We start from the raw sequence: 13,014 nt of genomic DNA, 5'->3' as shown, positions 1-13,014 counted from the left end.
TTCCGACAGTGCTGCCAACGCGAGGGACTGAAACTGAAGGAATATTATGTGTTTTATTTATGAAATCTGTACAAAAGCTCACTTTATTAGTAAGTTAAACTCTACTTCATTATCACACATATTTACTGTTATTGATACGCTTTCTCAAAAGAGTGGTATTTGGTGACGAGCGAGGGTTTAGATTAATTTGACATGAGCGAAGTTTGGAGCTGTCAAGTTTGTTGCTGTCTGTGACGTCCCGTGTGGCAAAGTTGGTTGCTCGCAGACCATCAAAAAGGATGTTGGGGTTATGGGGGGGTTATGCACGGGGCGTGGGAAAACGCGGTGTGGGAAAGAGTGGGTGGCCTCTGTGCTTCGAAAAAACATTTGATACGAAGCGCGGCGTCAACACACACAGTAGTAACAAGTCACATACTTTGATATTCATAAAGCGAGACGACTTGATTTGAGCTTGACGTGCTGGGGAGAATTCCGTGGGAAAAGGAGAGCGTGGTATGCGGCAGCGCCTGGGAAGGTCGCGGACAATAATAAGATTTAATTTGATGCGATTTCAGATTTGATCGGGAGCAGATATGGGAGTCACTGGCCTGTGGCGGCTCTTGGAGCCCGCGGGCAAACCCGTCCCCCTGGAAACCCTCGAGAATAAGGTCTTAGCCGTCGGTACGAATAACAATGCTGATAATTATTATCTTATTAGTTATTACTCCGCACTCATTCGGAGTTACCGTCATGGCTCGTAAATTTTAACCTGAGTTGTTGTTTTATAAATCAGAGCCACTGAATACCTACTTTTTTGGATAATTGATTATCGTACTTGTACCTACCTACTTGCAAATACAGTAGAACGATTTATTCTTGACAACCATGTTATGTGGTAGTCATTGACCTTATGAACTGATAGTTGTTAATCACTTTAATTTCACTGTTTACAAAATGTTATTTTACTACAACATTTAGAGGTTATGTTATATTTCCACAAGTCTATGAACACTGTTATATTGTTTCAGATATCTCAATATGGCTTCACCAGATGGTGAAGGGTTTCCAAGATCCCCGGGGCGGAGCAGTGACCAATGCTCATCTCCTGGGATTGTTCCAACGATTATGCAAACTTTTATTTTACCGAATCAAACCAATATTTGTATTCGATGGGGGCGTTCCAACTCTCAAGAGGCTAACAATAGTTAGTAGTGCTTTCATAACCACTTTATAATTGTTTAACTATTTGTACAGTCCAATTTACTATCTATCTCAACAAACGGATTGCAATCTTTGAAGCACAGGGTCAGTGTGAATGCTGTCCTTGTTCTACTGATATTTCAATGGAAAATGCTCTGACCCGATCTCAACATTTGTACACGGTTGACACTTCGTTGCTCTAGTTCGTTTTTATCCAACAGACTGAAACGTAAATCGGGAGAAATAGTGCTTCAAAGTTTTTTTTACGAAAAACGCGTTTACAATGAAATTAGCTCAATTCTAAGAACTGAAAACACGTTTTTAATTTGGATGTAGGACAAAGTGTTGGATAAACACGCTCGGAATGTTGTTTAATTTTGGTAAGACCTAGACAAACTGCGTCTTGAAAACACATTCATTTTTTTTTTTTTTTCACTTGTATCATTTAAATAAATGCTTTCTGAGAACAACTGCATACTTTACTCAATTTCGCCAAAAATGGTCTGTTGGACAAAAACGAACTAGAGCGACGACTTGTCACATGAGAATGGGTCGTTTCTACGACTCGTTCTTGAACTCAACAGCTCGGCTGTGTTTCCTCCTTCCTACAAGATCAATGTTCACTTTTTCCTTTCCTCAAAAAGTCCCTACATAGAGTATCCTAAAGGTGACATAGGTTCTAAGGGAAATTATTTTCCTCAGGGCCTCCTGTGAGCAGTTAATGTAAAAAAAAAAAATCTAAATTGGCTACCAACTTGCCTGTGAACTTTATGGACATTGAATTTTTACTGTTGATCTGAAAAATCTCTTGCTACCTAAACTTTTTTCGGAAATAATATCGAATGAATTGCACAATTGGGATTAATAACAGTTATTTATTTTTTAATCATTGAGTTAGTTAGATAACATTTCTACGAAGCTCACTACTTAAAGTCCTGTTCTATGTTTGATAGTCTAGTTAGATACTCACCGCAGGTACTTACTATCACCCCTATAAACGCGGGTTATGCGTATCAAATATAACCCCAAACCATATATTCGGCATATAATATAACCCCAAAACTTAAGGAGTTATACACTGCGAATATGATATGTAAATATCATTTCCATGATATTTCATCAAAATGACGATTAAACACACTTTAAAAGTGATGAAACAATAAATAAAAAATATCACTTTTTGTAGGTGTATTAAACTGTCATTTTGATGAGATAACCGATCACGTAAATTTCAAAATATTGATCGCCATGCAATCCCAAATAGTTGTCCCAGACGATCAATATATTACGTATTTGTAAAAAGCATTAACTATGTGGCTCGTCATAATTTACAATGAAAAACACATAAATGTGATGATCCCATAATTACCCTTTCCATTTTTGTTTGTGATATAAAAACAAGTTTTTAGTTACATATTACAGTATCTTTATCTTAAGTAAATACAATATTTTGGCATTGACTTTCGTTTAGCAAAAATATAAAAAAATTGTTAAGGAGATACAATATCTGTGCTCATGAAAACATTGCTTGGAGGATTTAAAATATATATTAATATGTTTATAGTTTTAGGAGATTCAATATTTGAACCCATAAAAATATAGGCTATCTTCAATACATTTCAGTACTTACACATTTTCTACCAAAGTTGGAGATACAATATTTTAACTGCCATTGATGTTCAGTTGTATCGCTTCCGTGTGTAGCGTGAACATTTATATAGTACTCTCTCACTTTTTCGCCACCCCAAAAACCAGGCAATTGTCCAATAAGGAAGTTGAGTCCATTTTTTTTTATCAATGTTCGCATTCAAACTTAAATACCTGTATTTTTTTTTTTTTTTTTAAGTTTGTTTTCAAAATTAAATTAATTCTCAAAGTTTAAATTTTACTAAGCCCGCCAAAACGAGCGGAATCCGAGCGGTAAGAGGCGGGGTGTGGGTGTGACGTCATTCGAACTGTGAAAACCACGTCGCTTAAGCATTTTGTATGGAAAAAATTTTAATTCTTCAACAAGGAATTCCAGTAATTTTTTTACCAATGTTAACCGTCTATTAGAATTGATGTTATTAAAAAAAAAAGAAAATTGATTAAGATTTCATAGTTAAATTAATATTTTAAGTTAGAATATTTGCTTTTCCCGCCCGGTACGGTACTTGTACGGTATTGCCATCGCTATTTGTTGACGTGCTCCGCGCGAATTCAGGACCACCGCGCAGAAAAGTAAAGACCAAAAGTAAAATAACGGTTTACAGCCCAGTTCACTGTGAGACTTTTCTGGGCGGCCGGCGGCCTGAAGTGTATCACATGCTATGTGACATGTATAATAATAAAAACTTCTAAGTTATGCAATAAACAACATATTATTATAAAGCACTATACGAATATGTATCTTTAGAAATCCATTTCATATAATAATAACAACAAATACATACATATATTTGACAAACCCAAATAAACGTTTGGCCTATACACCTCTCTCATCTAAACCGACCATCTCTCATGTAATAGAAAGAGATGCACCATAGGTGATCCGTTGTACGTACAAGTCACGACACATGTGACGTCAGAATTCTTTCGACCATTCGTGGAGCGTATACAGTCTATTGCTATTGAATGCTTTTTCTAGAACGTTTAACTAATTCTAAGAATAATAATATAGAAATATATTTAGAATCGATATTTTTTGATCTACATGAACATATTTTTTATTAGTCAAAATATTTTTCACTCAACTTCCTTATTACTGAAAGCGGATAATAGTGCAAACATATTTTTATATAATCTTTTGTTTTGTATAAATTTTTTAATACATATTCCTTTCTCACAAATTCAAATAACTTATTCCATATTATGCTGTCTCAGTTCAAGTCACAAGGAGGAATCCATAATTGATTTTATTTTACTATATAATACTTATGTACAAACTGATTAAATGTAAACTGTCAATTTCCCGAAAATGAATATAAATATACAAAAAATTCACGCGGCGGAATTTAACATACGAATTCCGGCGAACTATAGAAGTTGATTTGTGCTTTCAACTAGTAAAAATAACGGCGGATTATAGTAGTTGTCGGATAATTGTGCGACAAATTACTGAGAGAGTACTGTAATCTATATTACACTTGCCCACCCATATTTATTTATTATATTCGCCGTGTGTAAAAGCTTTATAGTTTTGTTCTTTTAATTTAAACCTACCATTTCTTATAATTTAGATGAAACGTCAAAATGTGAAGAAACACATGCACAACACGGTGGACCGAATGCGTCAACAGCTCCTTGGTATTGTCACCAAGCAATTAGCAGTAAGCACAGTATTATCGGAAAAATCTAAATCACCCAAGAAGAGATCATCTCCCATTAAGTCAGCCATTGTGAGCCAAGATGATGAAAACCTTTTCAAGTTGCCGCCAATGGTTAAAGAAACAGCAGCCGCTAGTACAGAAGAGGAATCAGAGTATGTATTGTCCGATATCGTTCAAGATTCTTACCACCAATAGCCATAGAAAGACAAAGAAACCTACAAAACGTGAGCAAAAGAAAGTTTGGGAAGAGTCTGAATAAGCTCTAACGAAATAACCCCTTTTCCTTGCCGTGTTTGTCAAGTACATAATCATATCACAATATGTCCCTTGCTTCAATTTTGTGAGGGGGTATATCCGCCCCTGGAACCATTTATATAACCAACGAGTGATTCGCTATGTTTGGTGACTTAGCAGCGGTGCCAGGGTTCATTGTGTGAGGCTTATCCGAGTCTTGGCCTCGGATGCATCTGCCCACCAACTGCGTGGCAGGAGACATTTTGACCTCTCCATCAGGACTTGCAGCAGGTGGGAGGGATGGATTCATACATCCATCATTCTTGGATGCCTCTATCCTTCCCAAAACTTCCTCTCATTCCTCCCCTAAAAAGACCCTCCTCACAGTATCTCCAAAAGATTGCGTAGGCCCTGAGAGGAATTATTTTCCTCAGGGCATCCTGTGTGGAGCTTATGTAAAAAAAAATCAAATTACAAATCTTGCCTGATGATGAATACTTACATTATGCTGGCTGTCTGAATTGTTGTCTCAAATGGAGGAAAATTTGGCTATAAAAAGGACACAAAAACTATATTATTTTATTGTTCGGCATATAATATTGCATAAGTGACATGAAACAAATTATTCGGAGAGAAAAATAAGTGAAACAAATATTTAAAAAAAAAATTATAACATTGCATAATTTGTCATAAAAGTATTGTTGATACACAGTATGTAGTGCCAAAAACATTGTAAACTCATTCAAAATGTATGCAATATTATTGTCGCAAACGCTGTGTTACGTATTGTTTGAAAATATTTATTTTACAATCTGTGGATCAACATACTTGAAGAAAATGGCTGCGAATCGAGTGGCATTAATATCACTTATCAATAAATTATTGTTATCAAGTTTGATTTGTAGAATTAAAATTTAATTTAAAGTTATTTATGAATAAATATTTATTTTATAAGAAAACACAGTTCATTTTTAAAAGAGTTCTGCTATGTAATTATTATCAAATAACACCTTCAGAAGGCGAAACAGCTGTCATGCATAATAATTTTTTTAAAAAAAATTATTAGATAATAACATTATAAAATATAAAAACTTCAAATTTTAAATATGCCAAATGACGATGTATTCTATGATTTTAATCAATTGATACCTTTCTATTTAATTTCTTTAAAAAAGATGTTATAAACCCTAAGTTTAGTACAGACCTTTTCACTCTTAAATTCCTAAATTTCCTCTAAATGCTTTAAAACTTCACTTAGGACGGGTTGTTTCGGAGTATTTGAACAATTCATCAAATTTCAACGTTCATTTTCGGGTTCTGTGAAAGACTTATTCAAGTTCTGTTTTTATATCATTGTAGGCTAGTAGCTCGACAAAACTGAAATAAAAACAGAACTTGAAAAAATCTTTCACAGAACTTGAAAATGAACGTTGAAATTTGATGAATTGTTCAGATTCTCCGAAACAACCCGTCCTAAGACTTTGTGCAGTAGTTAAAAGTTTTTCATTTTTGTAAAGTAATTTAAAAGAATTCTTTATCTCAGTTCTAATATTACAACCGATTAACAACAGATGGCGCTACTTGTATATTTAAATGTAATAACCGTGCTTTCATTCTAGCTCGGAAGAAGAAAAGTCTAATCATCGCAACATAAATATCCATAATCTGGATGTGAACTCAGCTTACTTCAAAAAATTAACACCTCGTGAGAAACACGACCTGCTCACAGAACTGAAGGAGACCAGGAAACAGAGCTCTTGGGGACGGATCCATGAATTGCCCGTCCAAAGTGACAATTTTTCTGATTATCAGGTACCTACATGAAAGCAAACTCCAAACAAACCCAACAACTTCATGCTATCTGTTCAGCTCCAAGTGCAATGTCAATATCAATAGGTTCTTATTGTAACAATATGAGTAACTGCTTGTGTACACCAGTTAATTTTGTTTATTGATCGATCGGGTCTACAATTTAATAATTAAAATTAAACAATCAAGTAAATGTGACTTTGCACTACAGTGAGCTTCGAGTTAGCAGACTATTGCGCTAATGGGGTAGATAATTGAACTACCCTCACTTGACAAATGAATTGCTAGTTTTTCGGTTAAACTTAGTGAAAAATTTAATGTGTTGAGCGCAAGCATTTGAAAGAAATTGGATACGTATAGTAGACTCGTTAAGTTGACTGTTTTTTGTGTCTACAATAACTCATTTAAAAAAAACTTAACTAAAACATTTTCTTTTTTATTGCTTGCAATGTTGTTTTACATATTGATTTTGTTATTACTCTAATACTTTTGGCTGTGAATATTACTCCGAACTTCTGTTTTTTATCCGTTAGTGAAAGCTGGCACGCACAATATCTTTGAAAATAACCCTAATTGGGGATGCCATAGTCCCACCGGCTGTGGGCAGTTGTGCAGTGTTCACATAAAGAAGCCTACTCATAGTTCACAGATCATCAAACACAGTCTGTTATTTTAATGCATAGTCCACTTTGTTTCTTTCATGGCTTTTCCATAAATTCTCTTGAAAAAATGATATCTTTTCTATCAATTCCCAATAATTCTATTTTTCAATAAAAAAATTTCATAGTTCACATTTTAAATGCTATTAGTTTGGAACATTCATTGAGTATTAATAATTTTTGAAATCCCAATTTTGTAAATGGCGCATTTATTGCCATTTTGTGTGTTTGAAGAATGAGGGTGCTTTTATCATTTTTTTTCTAGACTAAATTCGAATGCTAACTTTTTTTATTTAAGGTGTAAATCTTTATTTTAATTATATTTTTTTTGCAGATGAAGAGACTTCTCAAGAGACGTCAGGTTCAGGTATCTTTAGAAGAAACTGAGAAGGAAATGGGAGGACATTTTCTCTCTCTCAATGAACTTGAAATCCTTTTGAATGAAGAAGGCATTGATACTAAAATAGAAAACATCACATCTAGACGGATAGCCTCAAATGAACAGTCTCATTTTGTTTTGATAAAAGACGTCAAAGAGGCTTTTGAAACAGCAGCCAAAAAACAAGCGGAAGAACAGAAATTATTATCAGAGCCATCCTCAAGTAAAGATCCCGATATCAAAATAGATTTGGGAGATGAGTTTGATGAAGATTTAGATTATGCTATAAAGCTGTCATTGCAGTCCCCCGATGATTCTAAACCTAGTTGCAGCGCTGCGAACGATTCTAACGTTATTGATCTTACTTTTCTCGGTGCTGATTTTGTAGAAACCGACAGCGAATGGTCAACTGATGATGAGTCCGAGGGAGAATCCAAAACTTTGGGTAATATTGATCTAGCTTTAGCCAAGTCCTACATGTTAGAGAACAGTGGCCTCTCTGACTATGAAATCACGAGAATAATAAATTCTAGATCAGGCGCTGCAAACAAAAACAATAAAAGGAAAAAGAAATATGCTAAATACGTGTCCTACAATACTGAGACGATTCCTGAAAATGTTTCCATCACAAAAAGTGACAATAAATTAGATATGGATAATAGTATTGCCAGTAGTGAGACTAAAATAAGTTTAGATTCAAATGTTTTAAATGTTATCAAGGAAGAAGTCGATTCGGATATTGAAATAGTTAATAACCCTGTTTTAGAAAATTCCAACCATAAAACTCAAAAAAACCATCAAACTGAGACGACTAAAAAATTTTCTTCAGATTCCGATACAGATGAGAGTTTTGAAGAAGTCCCTGAAGTCATTTTACCTTCCATTGAATTAGAACTAAAAACAGACCCTATTATCGATGATGATATTTTTTCCGATGTCTTTCAAATGCCAAGTATTGTCAAACCAAAATCTACAGATGACGATAAAGATCTGTTACCGAATAAAATTACACCGGAAACAAAAAATATTCCTGCGGTAGATTCAGTAGAAATCCCAATCAAAGACAATCCTGTCGCCATTGACAGAGAATTAGAGGGTATCATGGATTTTATTTCCAAAACAGGAGAAGAGTCTCCCTTGCAGGATGTTTTGGAAATTGATGAAGGAATTTCTGATGTTGAAGAAATTTTAACTTCTGAAGAAACCAAAGATATTGAAAAAAGTTTTCCAGAACCCGTTAAAAGAATATCATCAGAACACACTCCTACCAAGCAAGATCCAACATTGGTTGAGAAAACTATTGGTCAAAGTTCACCACTAATAGAGAAAAATATAGTTCAAAACACATCCCCCAACATCGAAAGGGAATCTTCTCTAACTTCTGAACCTCAAATTTCTCCACAAAAAGGAATGACCTTGAATGAAATACGGCACAAAATTAGTCAAGAAACCGCCGATGAAACTGCTACTGTTGAGAATAAATCCATGGAAAAGAAGAAGATTTCAACGGAAGAGTTATCTCTCCTTGCCGATGATTTAGCAGTGGAAAGAGACAAAATAGAAAAACAACAAAACAAACTTGAGCGTATGGGCCGGAATATCTCTGATGAAATGACTAAAGATGCCCAAGACCTGTTGCAAATGTTTGGCATTCCGTACATTGTGGCTCCGATGGAAGCTGAAGCACAGTGTGCCTTTTTAGAATCAATTAATTTGACCGATGGAACCATTACGGATGACAGCGACATCTGGCTTTTTGGTGGTAAAAGTGTCTACAAGAACTTTTTTAATCAACAAAAATATGTGCTGCAGTTCTTGTCCGAAAATATAAAGAATTGTTTTAGTAAGTATGCTAATAGCTAATAAATATGCTATAGGAACACACTTTTGATCAAGATATAAAAAAACAAAGTTTTTTTACTATGCAGTGAAACAATTTGCATTCATTCACGAAAACAAAATTAATCAATCTTCCTTAAAGATGTTTGTGTATTATTTCTCAGAGCTCTCAAGAGAACAGCTTGTCCTGCTGGCGCTCTTGGTGGGGAGTGACTACACTACAGGAGTTAACGGGGTGGGGCCCGTAACTGCCATGGAGATACTGGCCGCTTTTCCTCCGGCGAATACTGCTCCAGAACCTCCCTACCTAGCCCTGCTGACCGGCTTAAAGAAGTTCCAAAGTTGGTTGACCAACAATCGTGCATTTGGGCACAACTCTCTGAGGAACAAGCTGAAGAATACTTCATTAGGCCAAGAGTTTCCGAGCCAAAGAGTAAATGAATTGTATTATTCCACTTCTTCAATAATCGCAAATTCACTTTGTAGCGAAATTTTAATTTAATGTAAATAAATCACTTTGTATACGCCACTATATATATTATTTATATTATGTATTCCAAATTAATGCTCAAATGTTTTTCTTATAATGGAAAGAAAATATTTACATGTCTTTTAAATTTACGCATTATCTTATGTATCTTTGAATGATATTTTGTAAGCATGTTTTTTTTTTTGAAGACTTATTTATGCGCATTATGTTCCCAATTATTCAATTGTTGTTTTACTTTCAGGTAGTTGAGGCATATTTATCTCCCGCAGTGGATAAAAATAACGAAGCTTTTACCTGGGGAAAGCCGGATATAACGGCACTCAGAGATTTCACCAGAATTAAGTTTGGTTGGTCACAAAGTAAAACAGACGAAACATTAAAACCGGTTATGAAAAGTCTCGAGGAAAAAAAAAGCCAGCAATCTGTCAGAGCTTTTTTCAGAACCGAAATCAAAAGAACAGCTGCAGAGGATAATATGAGTAAAAGAGTTAAAATGGCCGTTGAAAGAATGGGAAATGAAAATTTGGAATGTGAAGTGGAACAGGGGCCGTCACAATCTAAAAAACCAAGGAAAGCAAAAGAAACTGAATTTAAAGGAATTAGATCAAAGATTGCCAAGAAAGTTGTTAAAAAAAGTAATACCGAAGATAATAAAAGTGAGGTAGCCAGTATTAGTGAAAATACTGTACCAAAAAATGATGTTGCTCCCGAAAAAAAGGAATTATCTAAAAAGAATACAAAAAGGCGAGCGAAGCCATTCATTCCAGAACGTTATCAAGAAGTAATACCCCAAAGGGAGAGTGACAAGACGGCCGTTTTGAACACTAAATTAAAAGCAATTGAATTATTTAGAACATCGCAGAAAGGTCCAGGTTTTATTAAAAAGAGAAAGAAAACAATAAGGAAACCTAAAGCGGATGCTGAATTGTCAGAAAGCAGCAGTGATTAATATTTTTTGCAGCAGCCTCCGTGCATAGCTATAGGATTTAATTTTATGGATAATATTGTGTCACATTAATTTATAAATAATTTACAAATGTCAGTTACCATTATTTTTTATTTCTTTATAAACGATTTTCTTACTTCATGTATGTATTAGATTTGTTATATTTTTAAAATAAACTTTTATACTGATATATTATTGTGCCTCCACTGAGAGATTTTTTTGCATTACATGAAATAACTACAACTAATAGGAGTCACCCTTTTTATGTACTAACCGAAATGTAGCTGCTGATTTTACCATACACAACCATATGGTTTCATAAAAATCGTCTTACCCGTTTAAATATGAACTAAACAGTGTTAGAAAGAGAAAACACCAAGCTGAAATGTAGAAGTGAAGACCCCAAGGCAAGAAGTTGTTAACTTACATTGAAGGCATTCTGAGATATTTAGACTTTTGCGTTTTGCCTTATAATTTTTTATTTGAATGTCATATACAATGTACTGATCCTTCATGGTGTAGTAAACAAACCAAATTTACATTACATCTAGTAATATTAAGTAGTTTTGCAGTCTAAAAGTTGAAATAAACATGTTTTCTACAAAAAAATGTAGTTAACATGTTCATGCCATCTTCAGGGATAGGTGAGGAAGATACAGAATTGAAAGGCAAGAACATGTTAAATTCTTGTTGTTTTATTTAATCAAACAAATTATACATTTTTTTATATAAAGTAACTAAATAATAATTATTATTGAAAAGAAAAGGTAGCAGAGCATGTGTCAATTTTTTTTTGAGACTTAAAAATCCACGAAAAACCTCATCCAGGTATGGCAACAATTTTTGGATATCATTTCATTTGGCCGCATCGATTTCTTTGTTATCTCTCACTTTTGATGACAGCATTGGCGGGAAAGATAATGTTTCACACCTTTTTTTTAAGATCCACTTCTTTCCAAGGCTCTTCTTCGGAGAGTGATTCGCGATATTTATAAATCCCGAATTCCTCCACTCTTATCCAGCGAATTCCTTTTTGAAAGTTAACCTTTTTTCCGATAGTGTTTTTTGTATTGTGTATAAAGTTCAATTGCTGCCCTAATTCTTTAATATTAACAAACTTATTAGCCATCATTGTCACGATGGGTATATTTTTTGTGTTAGCCGACATCATTAAATTTACATATTGGTCCACTGATTGAACGGACTGGCATCTATTAATTTTTTTACTACCAATGCAAAATCTCTATCAGAGTCCATATATGAGTGACCAACCTCAGGAAATTTATGGTCAATTATTTTGAATTTTTTTGCTAGAATTAAATATTGCCAGAACATAATAAATTATATTTTGACCGGCACAAGAGTCACTCCAAGCAATAAGGTGAGACTTGTTGCTCTGAAGTTGCATGGTGTTGACAAAGGCCATTAAACAACTGGCAATTTCCTCGCTCCTTCTGCCCCCTTCGTTTTCACTCCAAACATGGAAATATGACCTATTTAACTCCTTTGTCACACAATGTACTCCCAAATTATAGAGCTACAGTTTTCTTAAATAGAAAGCCACTTTGTGGATATCTTTGGGAGAGGTAGCGTCTTTTCCAAATCAAATGTGATGAAACAAGTTTCATCGCATTCAGATGCCTTTTTCTTATCATGTTTTTTCATTTCAAATGCAGTTTTGTACATATTTACATGAATTTGGTCAGATTTTTTGTTAACGCAAGTCCCACAAGTCTGTCTTAGGCACACCAAACGACAAGTTGAAATCCTCTGTAAAGATTCTAGTGTAACGATTCAACGAAACAGGGGCATACTCTTTTTCTCCACAAAACATATTATAGAGCTCATACAGTTTTGGGATTGACAAATCGGATGCGAGGTACAATTTACTCAATACTTTAAATCAAACTCACCAGTTTGATTTAAAGTATTGAGTATCTCATCTTGTTGTACCTATTCCAAAATTATATCTCCTGTACCAGTGGTAGTAGCGATATACTCTAGACTACTCTGATTATCTTCTGAAAATACAAAGTACAATAAAATAATCATTTTTAGTTCAATGTTCAAAAGAATTTAGTGTCACAATAAAGTATGTTTAAGTATACCTACCATTAACATGACATCATATTGAGATATTCCTAATAATATTCCAAACTCAACACCAGTCA

At 34.3% G+C, this 13,014-nt stretch overlaps 1 protein-coding gene across 1 annotated transcript; it reads left to right on the top strand.

The window, feature by feature from the left end:
• The first annotated feature begins 16 nt into the window (after window positions 1–16).
• mus201 (rad2 superfamily protein mus201) lies at window positions 17–10,990 on the top strand. Its single transcript, XM_089630941.1, has 8 exons — window positions 17–89; window positions 555–660; window positions 1,008–1,183; window positions 4,398–4,639; window positions 6,341–6,533; window positions 7,524–9,411; window positions 9,572–9,840; window positions 10,139–10,990. Exons 2-8 carry the CDS (start codon window positions 573–575, stop codon window positions 10,844–10,846), a joined length of 3,564 nt encoding a protein of 1,187 aa, XP_089487067.1. The 5' UTR covers window positions 17–89; window positions 555–572; the 3' UTR covers window positions 10,847–10,990.
• The last annotated feature ends 2,024 nt before the right edge of the window (window positions 10,991–13,014 follow it).

This window comes from Hesperophylax consimilis, chromosome 4 (genome assembly GCF_061612785.1).
Source record: "Hesperophylax consimilis isolate HC1 chromosome 4, BYU_Hcon_1.0, whole genome shotgun sequence".
Lineage (NCBI taxonomy): Eukaryota > Metazoa > Arthropoda > Insecta > Trichoptera > Limnephilidae > Hesperophylax > Hesperophylax consimilis.
This window is presented reverse-complemented; position numbering and strand designations above follow the sequence as displayed.

Bases quoted from the DNA above. Each gene is read 5' to 3' on its own strand.
- mus201 (XM_089630941.1), top strand. From the start codon at position 573: ATGGGAGTCACTGGCCTGTGGCGGCTCTTGGAGCCCGCGGGCAAACCC. The intron at 661-1,007 runs GTACGAATAACA...ATATTGTTTCAG, and splicing joins GAATAAGGTCTTAGCCGTCG to ATATCTCAATATGGCTTCAC. The intron at 1,184-4,397 runs GTTAGTAGTGCT...CTTATAATTTAG, and splicing joins CTCTCAAGAGGCTAACAATA to ATGAAACGTCAAAATGTGAA.